Raw genomic sequence first — 19,780 nt, forward strand, 5'->3', positions numbered from 1 at the left:
GTCTGTGTCAGAATGGTCTGGCCTCTCCAGACGGTCGAATCTGCCAGGCCATTCTCGCTCTAGGTGTCTGTCAGATCGTTCCTGCGGATCAAACCTGTCTCCTCTAACTGATCTATCAGGCCAGTCTCGTTCTCTTTTGTCCAGCATCCGTTCTGGTGAACCAGTTCTGTCTGGCCACCTATTTCTATCTGAGCCATCAAATTCGCCCCTGTTGTAACAATTTCTGTAGTCCGGCCTTCCTCTGTCAGATTCCCTTACTCTTGGCTCTGACCTGTTTCTGTCCTCTGGTAATTCCAGCCTGTCATGTTCACCTCTGTAATCATAACTACGCTGACTGTATTCATCTGAAGGTCCATCCCACCTGCTAAACTTGACATCTGACCTCTCAAGGTGCTCTCTGTCTGTGCTTCTAGGTTGCTCCTGGTTCTGTTCTACAAAGTACAAGGGAGAAAAAATTTCTCATGAAATTACATCCTTTCTTCTGCATGTGTGGGCTGATGAATGTGCATATCAGTATATATTTACTGTACTTCTCAAAATGTTGGAAAACTCAAATAAGTTAGAATTGTAAATAGTTTCATGACAGAAAAGTGCTCCTAAGATAACAAATAAATTGTAACCATCACTATAAGAATACCTGTACAGAAAACAGAAAGCAAACTTAAACATAATTTTTTTCTGTTACTCTAATGTGCACCAATGTTTATTACTGTAAACACGAACAGTGTCATTATTCTGGAATAACTATAACAATTTTGAAAATATTTTGAACCCCCAGTCTTCCCGTCATGCTCGTACCTGCATTTCTACAAGGGTCGTTCAAAAAGTTCTAAGCTTCACCCAGAAGGAGTTGCAGAAATGAGTTTTTCACAATTTTTCTATATATAGTCCCCAATATATTACTGCCCATTAATAGTTTTTCCCTTTTCCAAGTAGTCTATCATGACTGTGTCTTTAGAATCGCAAAAAACAGCTTGCCAACTGACACTGCCTGATTAACCTTCTTTGAGGGTGGAGAACCAGTGTTTCCACTGTTTGGTTTGAATCTTTTATTCAGGTTTGAAGTGATGAATCCAGGTTTCATCTTGAGTTATTAATTTACAAAGGAAATTCTTAGGTTCAACATAACAGTGAGTCAGAAGTGTCCTGGAAATGTTGACTCTTTGCAGCTTTTGGTCTGGCGTCAGCATTTTTGGGACCCATCTTGCAGACAGCTCGCTCATCCCCAAGATTTCAATTAAAACAGGATGTATTGAACCAGAACTAATGCCTATGAATTTAGCTGTCTGCTTGACACTAAGACATCTATCATTCAAAACCATAGAGTGAATGGCATCAACTTGGTCATCAGTGGTTGAGGTTTTTGGAAGACCTGAAATCTGTATTTGTATTTTTAGGTTTATGAGAAGCAGTAGCATGTTACCACAACAAAAATGCTCAACTATGTCTCTTCTTTCTGGGTGAGGCTTAGAACCTTTTGAACGACTCTTGTACACAGCACAACTTTCAATGATGATCTAAAAACAGTAAAATTTCTATAATGACTCTTCTATAATAATTACAGTCCTAACTTATTATCTTGTGACAATCCATCCTGCCCAAGTACTGGGTGGGAGGCAAGGGTAAAGAAGGTGAATGATCCACAACTTGGAGTAGTTTAGAGGAATTTATTTGTATGTGTGGCAAAAAGTGGGGTTGGTGAGATAACAGGGGATAAGTATGAAGGATGAGTGAAACTGTATTTTTGAAAAGTTCTACAGTAGTAGTCAAGCAAACATGTTGACCTACCTTGTGAATGTCTCTTTTCTGACCAATCAGATCTTTCTGACTTTGGAAATCCCTCCTGTAAGGTGGCATCTGAAGGTCTGGAGTTGTCCTCTTTTTTGTTTCCATGTCCATAATCAATGACTTGCGGTGCAGCTGTACACAACACAAGGGTATCAATCCTTTGCCAAAAACCTGTGCAGAACTTGTGTTCTATTAGTGGGCAAAACAGGGCACAACAGGACTATGTAACTTTGAATTTCTCTATGTGTTTGCATATACACAGGGCCTGGATCACAATTACATTCTTATCTCAGCCAAATTGCTAAATTCAACAAGATCCAAACTATAACTTCCTCATTAATTATCAAACAAATCTTTACTTAGAAAAATATCTTTTTTTTAGACTGTTTCTGTCTGAAAATCATTATCAAACAACAATGCAATAGTAATGCTGATAATACTTTTATCTTCAGCAACAATCTGTGAATCCTAGAAATGACTGAAAATGTTGCAGACATGAAAATTTTAATAAGGAAAAAAAAAAAAACAAACAAAGATTAAGATAAACTCAACTTGTTTATACAACATTAGAGGTAGCAAAAAATTATAACGTATTAATTTATTTGTAAAATTTCCATTTCTACAGAATGCACAAACATAAACTTTAATATGATTCTTTAACAAAATCCATTTAACCAGCAATTTACAAAAGACTTTTGTATTATAGGTAACTTTTGAATCTGTTTAAGTACAACAGCTCTGAGCAGAAACTAATATCAGCTTTGCATTGATATAAGCAGAAAACAGTTTGAAAGCTTGCATTTACTAATGCCTTTCTGTACAACAATGTCATGCATTACAACACCACAATTGCTTATGCTATGATGTAAGACATTGTGCACAACATTGAACAGCATTAAGGCAGCATGAAAAGTCATTAGATAGAAAAGAAAAATGAAGAAAATTGAAAAGGCATTATATATTACTCCAGTAGCAAAAAAAGGCTACTATTGCTAAAGAAAAATAGACCCAAACAACAACAACAAAAAAAAAAAAAGAGAAAAAAAAACTTGGGGGTGATGGTAGTGAGTGAAAGTCACAATGAAGACAATTTTTTTAATACACAAGCCAACTTGCATACACAGACTCCTACATATACCTCTTTTTAAAAATTAACAAAGAACCCTTCAAAGTATTTTGATATTTTCACACCAGTTCAAACATATACTTTGTAAAAACTACTGATGCTGAGAATTAGTAACAAAGTAACCAGTGCAATAAAGAAATAAAGGTATTTCCAATGAAACATAATCAAGTGTTACTGCAATCTTTCATATATGCCTGAACCTACTTCAATGCATTTCAAAAGGGTTGTTGAAGGTTGAAATCACTTCATAAAATACCTGTTTTTAACTGAACCATGATCATAACCCAATTAACAGTCTACCCTTTTGCACAGATCAGCTGCTCCATTACAAGGCTCCCTAAGCTGTTCACCATGACGTTTCACTGCATATAATCTTTTGACCTTTGCTCCATAGGCCATACTCATGTGGCGAGCAAGAGTGTATGCTGTAGAAAACAACTCTCCACAGTTAAGACATAGCAGTCCCTTGAAAGGCTTAACTGAAACCTTAACATTTAAACTATTTCCATAGTTACAGTCCAGGTCACTAGCAACTTTATTCTTGGGTTGTTGTGACTCTGTCTCTATTTTGGTAATGAAATTAATCTGATTTTTAATTTTTTTAAATGGACTTTTCACTCTGAGTTGTTCTACTGGCATCTTGGATGCATCAGACCAAACAGCACCCATAGGTGGTGACAGGGGATATTGGGTAACCCTTTCTGAACACTTCTGAAGATCAGATGCCAGCTCCGCTGCAAGGTAACATGACAACAGTATATCTTGAAGCTGTGAAGTGAATAAACTGCAAAATAATAATTTTACAAGCCACCCACTTCTCTGAAATCATGAAGTCATCACATGGCTTCGGTAAAACCCAAATCCACATGAAACTTTTTAGATTACATGAGAAATCACGAAAAGTATAAATTTAAAAATGTGCTTACAAGTGAAAGGTCTTCATAAATCCTGATCAATATTATGTCAATAATGGGGTCTTTAATTTTAAAAAGACCCTTACCATCTCTTCAAATGTTTTAATTAACTTTTAACCAAATATATCCTATAATTCATATAGATTGTTTTCACTCTATAAAACTTTGCTGCTAATGATTAGAAGCCCAATTCATATTTGTATACCCCAGGTAGGGAAAAGGGAATGGTGGTGTTGAAAAAGTTGTAACTGCCTATAAGAGGAAAAGTGAAATCTGGAGCACTGAATATGCCATTTATTCAAATGTCTTTCTTCAAATGCACTTGTTACAATGTTCCTCAACTTTCTACAAACACTGTTCAAAGGAGTCCTAGACTGTCTACAGCCTCTGCAGCACCAGTGATCTCCTGATTGGAAGCTTAAGTCATCTTCTTCTTCTTTGAGTCAAACAAAAACAAAACAAAACGGAAAAAAAAAAACAACGCTTGGTTTCCTCTGGTATCTTCCCTTCAAATGTCATCTTACAATGACCTTTCAGCATGCACTTTTTGAAGATCATACTATCCACGCTCCAGAACACTTTTCTGGCTTGTCAGATTGTGGAACTTCTTCAGACTGAAAGCCCCACCATGCCATCATTGCCTTGACTGTCACATGATTTTGGGATAAGGTTTTATCTATGGTCACCAAATAGGTTGCAAAGCATCTTCAAACCTGTGACCTTCAAATGGCTTATTTCAAAAAAGGTGTCGCTCACTTCTTTGCCATAATGAGGCAATGGAAGTCCTCTTCTAATGTTGCATTTCAGAAAGAATCTTCTGCACTTAAGAGACTTGCAGCACAAAAGAGTTCATGATCACATGATGCTGAATTCCAACTAGATGCTGTAGTCATGATTTCAAACTGCCAAAAGAAACAAACTATCTCTGCAAACTAGTACTGAGCTTGAGTTTAATGATGAACACCCTTTTCTTCAGTAGGTGCAGTTTTTGCTGTTTTGCATCAAGGTAAAGTCAGTCCTCCCACCACCCACATTGCTGCTACAAGCTATTCTAAATTTTTACAAGAACTGTCTCAGACTGTATATTGTTAACCCACAAATGTATGCATATGCTGTGTGCATGAAGACATGAGCTAACACAGAATATCCTGGTGTATGTGCATGCATTCAGTGTTGCATAATTGATAAAGCCTACACATAGCAGTGTTATAAAAACATGGAAAATCTCTACATAGCTATGCAACATTTTGTGGTCGATTTCATCTCCTCTGCTCCCATCTTTGTGCTTTCCAGAAGATATATCTCAACATCTACTGCTAGCTTTTTAACAAAAAAAAGGATAAGATCCATCTATGCTACTTGAAAGACTTTTCCCCTTGAGTTCTCACACACCTCTTTTAAGGTCATCACATCCTTCGAAAATTCATCAAAAAAAAAAAGGAAAGGCATGAAATGACTGTTAAGTCAACTGGCAAGCACCTGAAGAATGAAACTAAGTAAACATTGTTCATATTTGCCTTTATCAGATGATGTGTTCACAGGACCAACATTTGGAAGGACCACTTAATACCCTAATCTCAAGAGTTTGAGGGAGCAGGTATATAACAGGGCATCATACAACTAAGTCAGCATGCAGTTTGCTGACCTAAACAGGTCTAGGTCAAAAGAATAAACAGTCAAAAAGTGAAATAGACCTTTAATCTAAAATCTGATTCCCACATTTCTAGTATAGTATCATACATTATGTGTATAATTTCTTGAGTACCGATAGACAGCAGTAATGTATCCACAAATATATCAACAGACTACACACTGCATATGACATGCATAATACACATGCAAAAAGCTCTATCATACTATACAAAATGTGTATCTATTGAGTTGCTTAGGCAACAACAAAGGACACATGATGTCCATTTATCAAGAAGTACTTCAGCTTAAAAGTAAATCTAACAGGTCACAAGGCCACTGGTAATGAGAAGAAGATTACATAAGATTAGTTTCCAGCCTTGTGACTGGTAATATGAATCACCAGCAGAAATATTTTTAGCAACCAAACTACAAGCAGAGAAGTACAAGACATACACCATGAACTTTATTGCTGAACTGCTTGCAGAAAAATTTTTTTCCAGTAAACTACTAAAACGAGGTTGATGTATACAAACTTCCAATTTTGTCACATTCATTGTTTAGGCTCGCCAAGGCTAACAGCAAAAACTTTCACAAGAGGATAAGCATTGGTCTTGGCATACAAACAGAAGCCATCTATACACATCCATGCATATACTGACTACCCAGATAAAAAAAAAAAACAATGAACTTGACCTACCTTTCACAGCATCTTCTGCCAGTCTGGAATTACTGCTTTGTCCATGGCCATAGTCAATACTTTCTGCTGGTCTAAATACTCTTTCGGAGTCACCAAGATGCTCACGATCTCGAGTCCAAGGGTCAGGGAACGAATCAGCAAACGGGTCACGGAATCTACGATCTCCTAATGAAGCATCTCGTGTCAAGAATGGGTCGTATCCTAATCGATCTAGGTAAGGCTCCCGAATAGGTCGGCCAAATCGATCCAATGGCAACTGCCTCTCCAGCCTCTGTCAATAAAAAGTAAACCAAACAATACACCTTTTAGCAATGAAATTTTCCTTTACTGTTTTTGTTTTTAATCTAATGTATAGCATATCAATTAAAATATGAAACATAATTCTTGCTTTTTTCCTCATCACACACAAAAAAAATACAAATTCAATGTATGACATAAAATGCACTCACAGCAAGTCGAATATGTTCCTCATAAAGTGGGTCCCTAGGGGGAGCATCTCTAAGAGGCCAGTCATCAGAAGAGTGAAAAGGCGGTCTAGGCAAGCGGTCCAGCTCTTCCTGGCCAGCTGTGGCACGTGGGAACAGCCTGCCAGGGCCAGCTAAATTGTCTTCAGCTTCCTGTGCAGGCCACCTCTCATCTAGGCTTCTGCCTTTTCCCACTCCATGACCATAATCATGAGAGACTTGACCTCTCTCAGAGGCACCACCATATTCTCCACCCTCATGCTGCACACAGCATAGGGAAAGTCTTTAATCTCCTAGTTTTCTAAATATATTTGGTGCAGATATCAGCATCTTTTTACTTGTGTTTTTTACTCATATTTTTTAAAAAGGGCATATCACATCATCACTAAATGCACACATAAAATGTAGTTATAGATCACCTGTCATAACTTATTTAGTACTATGCTGTATATGAAGAATGGCCCACTGACATGGCTATCATTATCTGTCACATAACATTTGCTCTTTTGTATCAGTGCCCCTTGAACCTATAGACTGCTTCATAAAACTAATTATTTCTACAGGCAAATTATGCTGTTACAAATGCAACCTGTTCCCAAATGTGTAGCTGGTAGAAAATGAATAATTTTAAAGAAACTGGCACAACTGTGTCTAAAGTTCAAAAGACAAACAGTTTTTAATCATTTACATATAATAACAATATCTCTATTGGCAACTTAAATAAATTTCTTATAAAATAAGAATCCAACTCACCCATTCATTTGGCCTAGACAAGCCTGTCTCTTCCTTCAGTGTTTGCTCCAGGATCTCTAACTCCAAGCAACATTTCTCTTCCACCCATTATTGGTTCTCTCTGTGCGATCAATTCTCCTTGGACAGGTGGCAAACCCCTCTGTGCTAGCGTTGGGTCTCTGCCTCTGGCAGACAGGATAGGCTCCCCAGTGCCAGGTAAAGGCTCTCTAAACTCAGTACCTTGCTCTCTAACTCCAGGAAAGAGCTCCCTTCCTTCGGGTGCTCCCTGCAGCGCCCCTTGCCCCTGTCTCAGCTGCCCAAGCCCCTGGCCTGGACCTACTGAGGTGTACTGGCCTTGTTGCCTGAAACCTAAACCTGCGAATGTTTCCCTGTTTTCAGGATGCTGACTCCCTGAATAAGGTTGATCCACTTCACCCTGTGCAAATAGCAAGAAGCTTGATGAAAGCTGAATCTGTATAATGAGGCAAATACTTATGAGTAGGAAACGTCTATGGGAGCCAGAGGAACTTTTGGTCATGCACCATTCATCTGAAAGGCTAGCCTGAAAGTGTAGCCAAGTGACCAAAAAAAAAAAAAAGCATTCATGATCAGGACAATTCCTTTGTTACCATCTTTCAAAGGAAAATCCATATTTATTAAAATGTTTTTATATATGCATTCAGACCCTTTTTAAAGACAGTTTAGGAACACTACATCAAGAAAAAAAAATATCTCTAAATAAGAGCGCAACTTTGAACTTTGCACTGACCTGATCCCCACCACTGCCAGGCCCATGTAAAGTTTCCTTATCTCCTAGTCTGAAAAAAAAGATTAAATTAGTTACAAGAATCAGAATTACTTACTGATGCTATTATACTTTAAGACCAAATAACAAATAGTTTTAATATAATAAAAATAAGACCAGAAGTGGTACAACAGTGCATAATTACCATCAGGAACACTATACCGATCCTACCTAAAGATATTCTGCAACAAACTGTACACAATCTAAAAACAACCCATTCAAAAGATAAATGTTATGAACCAACAGATGCCTTGGGTCCTGCCAAAACATTCTTATTGTTTAGGAGGATTAAGACCCCATCCAGCTTCTCCATTTTTGTGTTTTCTAACTACATAAAATCTTACTCTGTATACACAAATTTTCATGCAAAACTAAATGCTTTTGGTGGGCTTGTAAATGATACAGAAAAGATGTCAATACACAATGTGTGAAGAATAAAAGAATAATGGTATCAATACAAAATGTAGATAAAGACTGGGGGGAGAACAGAGCCCTTCCAATGAGTTCTTTGTTTACCTGTCCATGTCACTGGATCTTGCACCATCAACACTCTCCTCTCCTCTGGACAGTCTTTGTTTCATTTCATGTTCATTAAACACCATCGACATCAAAGGCTTTGGGCCTCTCATTTGATTTTGACCTTGAGGACCCATACCTCTCAGTGGGCCTGGAAACTGTGGTCTTTCATTCACAGGCCCTGGAAATCTTGGGCCCTCAAACCTAGGTGGCCCACTCATGGCTTGTCCAGGAAATCTGGAACCATGTGGACCGGAAAATCTGTTAGCTTGACTGCCCTGAGGACCCCCAAATCTTTCTGAAGGACCAGGTTGACCATGGAACATATTTCCTGTCCCAGATACTGGTGGTGGGAAATGACTACCAGGTCCATCCCCACCTGTTCTAATGCCAAATGCCAAATTTGGATCATCCCCGTCTATCTTTCCACCTTCTCCTTTTGAAGCATACTCATTACTCCAATCATCTTGCCGTTCATTTCCCCAGTCATCTGATTGTTCCTGGTCTAGACCTTGAAACCCTTGATTCTGGCTGCCACTTTCCCTATCACTCTTGCCAACACCACGACCCTGACCCCTTCCTGGCAACTGTCCCTGCTGACCTCCACGTCCTAACAAAGGTCCACGAGGTCCACTAACACCAGGAAACTGACCATGTGGACCCCCACGACCCACATATTGTCCCTGTTGTCCAACCTGGCCTTGCTGAGATACATGCCCTTGTGGGCCTTGTTGAGTTAAAAGCCCTTGTTGGCCTTGCATTCTAGGCCCTCCTCTTCCAAGACCTCTAAAGGATGGCCCAGAAAAGCCATGCCTCTGAAACTGGGAACCTTCAAAGTTTTGCTGGCCATCCTGGAAATCCTGACTTTGCTCATTCCCATACTGGTTAATTTCTCCTCCTTCGACATTTTGGTCATCTTTGTAAGGCTCAAAGTTGTCTCCGCCTAAGCTCTGTTCATCATAGACACGGCCAGCACCTATCATACCTGGTGGTCCTCCTCGGCCTCTTGGAGGCATACCACGACCTCTGTAGACCATTTCTCTTCCACCTTCATTCCAGACATGCTCTTCCTGATTCATACCTCTAGCTACAAAATTATCTGGGGCACCCCGCCCTCTTCCTCTAACACTATGGCCACGGAAGTCGTCGTGACTAATTTGTCCCATGCCCCCCTCTCTCGATGCACTCTCTTGTCCCATGCCCTCATCCTTCTCCTCTCCAAACTGATTATTATCTCTAAAGTCCATTCCAACACCTCTCTGCTCATTAAAGCTGTCACGACTGCCAGGAAGCTGACCTGCACCACGACCTCGGAAAGTGTTAGCATTCCCTTGACCAAAACCTCTTCCTCTGTGGCCAAAGTTTGCAAGACCACCTCTCCCTCTTCCACTTCCCCAGTGAGCATCACTGGAATTGAAGTCCTGGAATAATGTGTTGTCACTCTCTTGTTCTTCAAAACCTTCTTGGTCTTCATGTCCTCCCACACCATGGGCAGGTCTTTGGAATCTTTGCACTGGACCTGGAAACCTTTGACCAGGACCCTGCATACTATGAGGCCCCACAGAGGTATGACCTCGTCCCCTTTGTCCACTGAAATCTTGTGACCCCTGACCTCTAAAGTTCTGAGGCCCAGGCATACTGGGACCTTGTTGGTGAGGTGGTCCTTGAAATCTCTGTGACTGAGGTCCTGGGAACCTTTGTGGGCCTGGCCCTCCATGGAAATGATGGGATGAACGGTTCTGAAAACTTTGTCGAAAATCCTCTTGATCCTGGCTCTCTTCAAGATCCATGTCATCTTCTCCACCCTCAACTTGGTTTCCTCCAATGCCAGAGCCAGGGTATGACTTGCCTTTGCCTTGCCCCTGGACAACAAAAGTACAGTCCAATACCATAACGTCTCAACCAAAACAACAATAAAGGATAAACCAATCGTAATGACACAACATGTGCAAATACACATGAAGTAAAAAGATGTTAAACATTTTTGTTTTGTTTTGGATGGGCCCTTGTGATTTTTAAAGGCACACAGCAAATATAGAAGAGAAAATTCAATTCTATTCTTCCAAAAGGCCAGAAGACAACCAATCATGAAAATAAAAACTTAAAATAACATTATTTAGTTACAGTAATCCCTCGTTTATCCGGAGAGATGGGTTCCAGAACCACCTGCAATAACCGAAAGTCCACGAAATAGAAACGGTATATTTATTGTTCTATTTAAGCTCTACATTAAGGCTTTATAAACCCTTTTATGCTACATAAACCTTTCCCATTTCTTTAATAACCATTCCCACACTGTTGCTTACAATTTTTTACAAATGTGATTAGGCGCATCGTGTCTCAGGCAAGCGATGATGGTTCTTGTTTCAGAGTAAATATATACACTATTTAGTAAATATATACACTATTTACTATTTTCATATTAATTTTATTATTTATATTATTTCTTTATTTTTAGAATTAATATTAGTTAATTATATTAATTAATGTTGGCATGCTGAACAGCATTTATGACTCTTGAGAACATGAGATATATGAGAAATGAAGAAGGCTTCATTTTCAATTTGGTTCCCATTCTCCCATACTTCGAAATCATCTTTAGGTGGAAACACTTCCCCTCTTCTTCTTCCCAAGTGTTTCTCATCTGATGCAAGACACAATAGGGCTGTGTTAAAGGGGAGTGGCTTTATAGAAATTACCAGCTGTTCTCTTGCAAATTAATTTTCACTGTCATGAGTGAAAATGACAATAAAAAAATGACTTTTATAGGGTGAGAAATTTCCTTTGTCATTTATGACTTGTGTCCTGCTTTTTTTAACAACACTTTATGCCCTTAAATCTCACATCTAGGGGAAGGGGGGAAACCCTATCTATATTGACATGAATCATGTCTATATTCAAGTAATACAAATACAGAATTTTGAAATTCCTGTACTGATGGAAATAAGCAAAATTCTTAATCTCTTGCAAAACAAGTGGTAAAAATACCTAGAATGGGTTAATGTCAAAATTTGGTAATGAGAGAGTTTTTAAACACTCACTATGTCTTAACTCTTTGTACATGATTCGCTTTCACAGCAGTGAACATCTCATAGCTACAGCATGTTTTGCAACACTGTAATGCGAACTGGATTAAACAAATCACTGTGGGTAAATAAATGAGTGTATAAGGGAACAAGCTGTTAGCTTCTTCAGGAATTGCTTCCTTTAAAGATAAGTCAACCAATCAGGTATTTTGTTATATCTAAAAGCAGACAGTGAATCAATTGGTCAAGAGCCATGTTTGAGGTAGTTGCCAGTTACTGAAGTAGACATGGATTTTCAACAGCTGAAAATGACAATAGTAATATTTGAAATTAAATATACATTTTAATAAAATATTTTATTGTTTAGTACTTTATGTTTGTATATATTGCTTGATTTTTAAAATTTTTGCCTTATAACCTACTTTCATGACAAAAGTTGCCTTTTTCCATACACTTATCATCTTTCATTTGTACATGAAGGCCTTTCTTGCAAACCCTATCACTTACATTTTTAAAAGCTAATTAAAATGGTATGTCAATGATGATTATCTTTATTGCAGGTTAATAGGTGTAAATAGCTAGCGGTCGGTCACATATATCTTGTGGATTTACTGCATGCTCTGGAATACTTGCCTAGAAAGGTGTCATACAGAGAGTGAAGGCTAGCCATGTTTTAATATCAGCTAGCGGACAGGTATGTCTCACTGGTCTCCACAACTCTCCACAGTTGTAGGAGGCCAGCGCTTGTGAACAGTCTACGACTACCCCAAAATGATGATGGTTGCCTCTAGTATTTCAGTCTGAAAATTCTTGAACAGAATCTGGCTATTTCTCAGTAATTGTAAAACTAACCTGATGATCTTACTGCTAGAATTTGGCTATTTTTCAGTGATAGTTTTTGAGACAAGCATCCATTATTATTATTATGTTTTGTGTTTTTCTTTTCAGTAAAGTGTTTTGAGCCCACCTTTGATGGTGGGGAAAAGCACTATATAAATAAACATATTATTAAACAGCAAAATACACTGTACTTCATGCAACTACTACTGTTCTAAATTTTCAATCATGTCGCTTTTTTGGGGGGCATAGAACAAGTTCAGCATAAGTCAGATCTGATGTCTTTCTGGCACAAAAATATTAAATTACTTATCAAATATCCCTCAATTATTTTCTCTAACCCACATATAAAAAGTACACTTACAGCCTGGACTGACATGTCCATGTTTGGTTGACCTTGGAACTGTGGTGGAGCATCACCCAGCAATCCTGTCGGGCCAGGACCTTTAGGAGGACCTTGGAAATGGCCCTGGTCATGTCTCTGCATACCCCCAGGCCCTCTTGGTCCAAATCCTCCCTGACCTCCATCACTGTAATTTGAACCCATGCTAGTGCCTGCAACAGTTAATGGTTTATCTCCCAGAAGACTTTGAGGTTTATCTCCCAGAAGACTTGGAGGTTTATCTCCTAAAAGATTTGGAGGTTTATCCCCCAGAAGACTAGGAGGTTTATCCCCCAAAAGACTAGGTGGTTTATCCCCCAAAAGACTAGGTGGTTTATCCCCCAAAAGACTAGGTGGTTTATCCCCCAAAAGTCCAGGAGGTTTATCCCCCAAAAGTCCAGGAGGTTTATCTCCCAGCAGGCCAGGAGGTTTTTCTCCCAAAAGACTTGGTTTTGAGTTAGCATCATGTGGATTGTGCAGCCTGTCAGGGTTCCCATATGAAGGCTCCCGTTGATTGTCACCATGCTCTTGAGAAGTATGTATCCCAGGTCTCTTGTTAATGCTGGGAACACCTCTCCCTAAGAACCTTGAGTCCTTACTCTGGTCTATAGGTGCAGACACACCTGGTGTGGTTGAACCTCCAAACTTTGCATTGGAATCTTGAGGACCTCGTGCACCCTGAGCACTTTGATGTGGTCCCAATCCCATTTTCTGGGTATCTCCAAGAGACAATGCTACTGCAGGTGTCGCTGAAACGTTCATTTTCTCCTCAATTTCCTGTTTCCGTCTCATTATGTCTCGTCTTCGCTCCTCCATCTGCTGTTCATAATGTTTCCACTGTGATAAGTACTGGTCAAACTGTTCCTTGTTTGGATGGTCTGTTCAAGAAAACAAGAGAAATCTAGAAAGGGAATCCTAATGACACATTCAACTCTCATGCCCTACATATTTTGATGTTGAAATTTTATCTTTTACATCGATCAAGGCAGACAATTTATGTAACTAATAAGAACTAAAATCAGTTGTTTCATGGGTATGACTATGAAATTTGTGCTATTAAACAACATAGATTCTGAAGTGTAATGGTGAACAGAGAATGATATAAAAAGAAGGAAAACGGAAACAAATACAAAATATGTGCCAAATCTAAGCTACCACACATGAAAACTAAGAACTCAATAAATCTTTCAAACTTCATATTTTTTCCATTGCCAGGAAATAAGATCTAACTGATAACACCCATTCCACAACACTAAGCTAAACCTTCGTTAATGAACACAAGCAAGCTGAAAAAATTACACTACACCATTCCAGTTCTGCAGTTTGTAGAAGGTGTTCTTCTTCAGAAACAGACTTTGAAATCTTATGATTGAAATCAATGCCACATCCCACCAAGGGTACGAATCATTAAGCTTTCAACATCACAAATAGTTTAGCTACACAACCTAAGGAGGTGATCTTTTAGCATTTCCATTTCTTTTCTAAAAAAAGCTTAATTTACTAACTTTGGCCGAAGGTTTACTTGTTTGATTAGAGTACAGAATGGCTGCTGAATCTAAGATATAAAAATCCAGGTTGAGTGATTTTTGGTTTTAGACCACCGTATACATGCTATGATTATGACTTTTGAATCACTTATGTAGCATATGCAAACACACACACACACACAAAGAAAAGCATCACATACTTTTATTCTGCTCTTGCCAATTAGTATATTGGTGTTTCCACTGCTCATACTGTGTAACGAATTCTTGCTGTTCTTTGATCACATTGTCAAATGCTAAGCTTAGTGCAGGATCAACTGTAACAGTCCATCAGAAATAATGGAATAATACTACAACTGAATTAGAACTGCAGTTTTAAATGAAAGTTTATTGCAATCAGCTGCTGCAACCAAAATACTAATGAATATACACAAGTCACATTCTATGATGAATGTAAACTATATGCAGGATGACAGAAACTTACTGTGAAGAAGGTATTGGTGAAATATGATCTACTAATACGATTTGCTTTAATCAATCTATTAAATCACTATTTGCTGTTTACACAAAAAAGTCATGTGCTTTAAAATGCAGAAATTATATAAGTCTTATAAAGAACACAGCGTAAAAAACTGTGGTACATAAGTGCAAGGGCATATAGAGGATTGAAAAGCATTAGGTACATGGGGCTGAAAACAAACGAGGAAATCATTACATCAGGGATTGCAAAATCAAAGTTTAACTGTATATGTGGCATTAACCTCATGTTACTTTAATGAAAGCCATAACCATAACACTGGTACTTGTATGGGTTTGATAGGAAAGTGCTTGAAAAAAAAAAAAAAACCCGTACTGTGGGGAAGGGAAACAGTCAGAAATCCAAGTTTATTTCCATCAAAACTACTTATTTTTTATAATAATTGTCAGCAACAAACTCGTACATTATTTTACTAAAATTTTTACTGCAACTGAAATATAGATATACATGTGGCAATGAATACCTGGCTTTTTATCTCCTTTTCCTGATTGGGTGGATGAAGGTGGCTGAGGTGGATCTTCTGCAGGTGGGGGAGGAGGCTGCCATTGTTGTTGTGATGCAGGCATCTTCTGCTGCTGCCAAGTGGGTTCCTTCCCTGCATGTAATTGAGCTTGAGGTCCTCCAGGTAGTCCTGGTGCCATCTAAGGGAAATTAGCATTTCAAATCTGCTTCAAATACTCAAAATCAAATAGAAGTATACTGCTATAGTCAGTTAGGACCAGTAACATCAAAGACCCTGCACCCAGGTAGTATTAGAAAGTTACCAGCTTCACAGCTAATAGTAACCTTACATTGTATCCACAACAGTTGAGATAAAGATTAGATTCTAAAATTAAAAATTCACAAATAAACACTTTAATCAAGTATTTTTTGTGTGGGCAATTGTATACAACCTGAAGCCATTTACTTACAGCCACCTCTGATGAGTATGTGATGTATTACTCTACTGTGTTTATTATTTTTTCAACATTGTTGGATTGTACAAATTGTCTGCTGTTGTTACTTATCTAAGAACTAGTTATTATATAGTGTGTTAGAATGTGAAGGAATTTTTCATGACATTAGGTCACAATTACAGGAGCTTGCAGTACCTAATATAACTAGTAATGGTTACTTAAAACATTGCCATCACTGTAAACTGTATGCTTCTTGGAACTACAAAGCTCTGAAAATTTACCCTTGCTTGACTGTTTCCACTCTTCTCATCCGGAGGAGGCTCTGGTGGAAGTGGTGGTCTGACATCTGCAGGTGGTTCTGCAGGAGGAGGTGCAGGGGGAGCATTCTGACCTCCTTCTGGCAAAGGAGGATACTGCTGTTGCTGGTTTGTAAATAAATAAAGAACTAACAGGTAATATAACTGTAATATGGAAAGATATATGAGACTATGCCCAGCCAGCAATTGCCCTTGAAAACAATTAACATTTAATGACAAACTTTTCATTTCCACCAATAACGCTTTGCACAATATCAGCAAGCTTTTACTTCACTATTCAGAAGCACTGATACATTTACAATAATACAATTTTAGACTTACCATTATTCCAGGGAACGCCTGTTGAGGTGCCATCATGTTTTGTGGCCAATGGCTGTAATACCAGTTATACATTTGCTGCTGTTGTTGTGGATTTCCCAGGGCATCCAAGCCCATCCCAATCATAGGCTGCCCTGTAGCTGCCAGTCCTTGAACTTGTCCATAAACAGTTTGAGCTTGAGCCTGTGCTGCAGCTGCAACTGCGGCGAATGCCCCCAAACCCTGCCAGTTGTTAAACATGGTGCAGGTCACTTCTCATAAACAGTCTATAAAATATGTATAGTTTACAATTCACCAAGTCTTACAAATGGTAAGCATTCTTTTCTTGTTTTCAGCATAGGAAACCCTGAAAAAAAAAAAAGAACTTTCTTCAATTACATGGGTTTAGATGGCCAGAATATTACATAAATTTCCTCTCTCACATCTCTCAAGTGGTTAAACTAAAAAGTAAGAATACAAAAATCCATTTTCTGCTTATATGGTCCAGATATTCATCAGTTTATATCCATGTAAATATCCCAGGAATGACCAAATTCCACTTGTCTGAACTTTTTCCAAACATCTCTTTCAATTTATCTTTTATGGTTTATCTTTTTCTGTATTTAATATTGAAGCTTGAAGTGACAATGCAGAAACAAATTAAATTTGAAAGGGTGAGAAATGGGTTGTATTGCATGTCACATGATCTTACCTGGCTAATGGTGGTTTTATTACTTCTCCTTTTTGGGGGAAGTGGGTAGGCCAGATAAAACAAAGTTGTCTGCTCTTGTCAAAGCTGTTATAGTACACTGCAAGTGCAAGGAAAAAGCAAATTCATTCACTCTTCCTATATAGTTTACACCCACAGGTGTGAGCGGCTTCAAAGCTACAGATCAACTGCATTGATTCGTTCATATTAAATGATTTTAATTGCATTACCTCCTACAGGGTTTTGGATGAAATACAAGACCATTTATTCTTGCTGTTATTTACCATTTTTATTTATTTTTAAGTTCCTTCTTCACGTCATGGAGATGACACTGCACAATGTTGAGTTACAGAAATATGGTGCTTGAATGGAGGTATCAGGTATGATCCCTTTGAACACAAGGGAGTAGAGTTGAGCCAGTGGAACAGAGAGGAATAAGAAATGGAGTTTTGTACTGTAAATGAAATGCCTTCAATTAAGAAGGTGAGACAGGTATTTTAAAATCTGTAAAAAAATAAGACCCAGCCCATTAAAAGTCACAATACTAAATCTGAAATCCGCTTCTATTTGGGCCTTACACTTTTTGTTATGCTTTCAGTGTATGTAAGGTCACCTTATTATTTCTTACAGATATTTTTCTGTAAATACTATTATATTCATTTTTATTTTTCTTGTCTAGGGGCCTAAGACAACGAGCTGTAAGTGAAAAATAAAGGTAAGAGATAAGAGATAAGAGAATACTTTATTTATCCCAGAGGGCAATTCAGTTGCACCTTGATTAAAATTCATACACAACAAAACAAGCTTCTACATTCATGTCTCATTCATTCACACAACCCCATTCAAAAGTCACACGGCTGAAACAACAAAAGACAGCAGCAGTCTGTTTGTCCTGCATGCAGGCACACAAAATCGGCGGTCCAACGGGAGCCGGACAATCTCCATCGACAGAACATGCCTGTCATCACTAAGGATTGCAGATACTTTCAGAAGAGTCCACCTATTATACAGAGTCTGAAGAGAACTCTGAGTGGACCCAATGACTTTGAAGCAGGTGGATACCACACGATGTAGGCTGCTCTTGTCCTTCACCGATTAACTGTTGTAGAAACAAATAAATGAGAAGGACAGTACGCTCTCTATGTGCGATCTGTAAAAAAGCTGAAGAAATTGGTGGAAGACAGAGAAAAACTTCAGCTTCTGGAGAAGGAAGTGGCGTTGTTGAGCCTTCTTCACGACAGTTTGAGTGTTGACATCCCATCAAAGTCTCCTATCGAAGATGGTGCCCAGGGATTTAAAAGCAGAAACAATTTCCACCTCCTTGTCATGGATGACACATACAGGACATGGTAGAGAATTCCGACGGAAATCAAAGACAATCTCCTTCGTCTTACTCACATTAAGCTCTAGAAAGTTGTCATCGCACCAGACAATTCTTCCAAAGCTACACCTTGGGTATGCACTGGCCCGCTAAGGAGAGACAGCAGTGCAGTATCATCAGAGAATTTGACAAGATATTGACCCTCATGGCTACTGCGACAACTGTTGGTGTACAGAATAAACAGAAGCGGAGATAGAACACAGCCCTGAGGTGAGCCGGTGCAAGTGGTGATTAAGTCGGAAAAAGTGTCATTGACAAGAACTCGTTCCTGCCTGTCAACCAAAAAGTGAATGATCCATGACACCAGCTGATGATCAAGGGAAAACTCGTCTAGGAGTCGTCTAGCTAGGATATGTGGCTGAATAGTGTTGAAGGCCGACGAGAAATCAGCAAACAACAGTCGAGGATGGGCTTGAGGATTCTCCAGGTGTTTGAGTAAAGTGTGGTGGTGGAGGATGTTAATCTAAAATTAGCAAAAGAGTTTATCCTCAGCTTTGTCATATGATAAAACAATTTTTTGTAAAATTTGACTTTTAATCGCTATTTACATTAAAAGCTTCAGAATGCTAGTTTATTTTGTTGCATTGTTAACACGATTGTGGCGATACTAATTCACAAGCGGTAAAACAGACAATCATGTGTACCGGTTTGCGACGATTGCTTTGAAATGAAGCAGGTTATGAAGAGAAACAAGTACTATAAGTAAAAACCTAATCCAAACAAGAAAATTTAAGGTGCAATCAGTACTCGCAGTGTTACGCTCACCTCTTTAGTTGTAACACATTATCCGAACGAAGCGGATGTTTCAAGCGCCACCTGGTTACAATGCCAAGGACGACAACCTACAGGAGTATAAAAAAAACAAAAACAAAAAAACAAACAAAACTTTTATATGAAGCTTTTCTATTTTTGTATAGAAAAAATAAGCCTAATTATAAATAAAAGATCACTTATGACAATTTAAACTCGTATTTAAACATCTGCATTTCTCTAAATATTTTGCAGGCATAGTGTAAAGACTACTTTCGACTGCAGTTGCCTCCCTTGATAATCGGTACGATGCTAATTATTTACCGTAAAATTTCGGACAATTAGACGCAAAAAAAAAAGTTCGTTACAAGTATTCCATTTTTATTGTTATAAAGTTATAGCTGTTTAGCTAATAATAATTGACTTATCTCGTAATTTATCATTGAAGTGCGAAACAAGAACGATATTAGGATTATGCCCTGGACGTGT

At 38.4% G+C, this 19,780-nt stretch overlaps 1 protein-coding gene across 1 annotated transcript; it reads right to left on the reverse strand.

Annotated features, from left to right (window-relative positions):
* LOC112570306 (collagen alpha-1(XI) chain-like) lies at positions 1-19,402 on the reverse strand. The gene is made up of 14 exons (XM_025248689.1): positions 19,307-19,402; positions 17,164-17,260; positions 16,476-16,818; positions 16,119-16,259; positions 15,405-15,582; positions 14,607-14,720; positions 12,902-13,797; positions 8,675-10,536; positions 8,123-8,171; positions 7,375-7,789; positions 6,607-6,882; positions 6,158-6,428; positions 1,789-1,920; positions 1-431 (listed from the first exon to the last, which is right to left on the reverse strand). Exons 3-10 carry the CDS (start codon positions 16,710-16,712, stop codon positions 7,388-7,390), a joined length of 3,879 nt encoding a protein of 1,292 aa, XP_025104474.1. The 5' UTR covers positions 16,713-16,818; positions 17,164-17,260; positions 19,307-19,402; the 3' UTR covers positions 1-431; positions 1,789-1,920; positions 6,158-6,428; positions 6,607-6,882; positions 7,375-7,387.
* Positions 19,403-19,780: the final 378 nt, after the last annotated feature.

This window comes from Pomacea canaliculata, linkage group LG8, assembly GCF_003073045.1.
Source record: "Pomacea canaliculata isolate SZHN2017 linkage group LG8, ASM307304v1, whole genome shotgun sequence".
Classification (NCBI taxonomy): domain Eukaryota; kingdom Metazoa; phylum Mollusca; class Gastropoda; order Architaenioglossa; family Ampullariidae; genus Pomacea; species Pomacea canaliculata.

Coding starts and splice junctions, on each gene's coding strand:
- LOC112570306 (XM_025248689.1), bottom strand. CDS start 16,712: ATGTTTAACAACTGGCAGGGTTTGGGGGCATTCGCCGCAGTTGCAGCT. Junction 15,583..16,118: donor GTGGAAACAGTCAAGCAAGG/GTAAATTTTCAG, acceptor AATTTCCCTTAG/ATGGCACCAGGACTACCTGG. Junction 14,721..15,404: donor AAAAGGAGATAAAAAGCCAG/GTATTCATTGCC, acceptor GGACTGTTACAG/TTGATCCTGCACTAAGCTTA.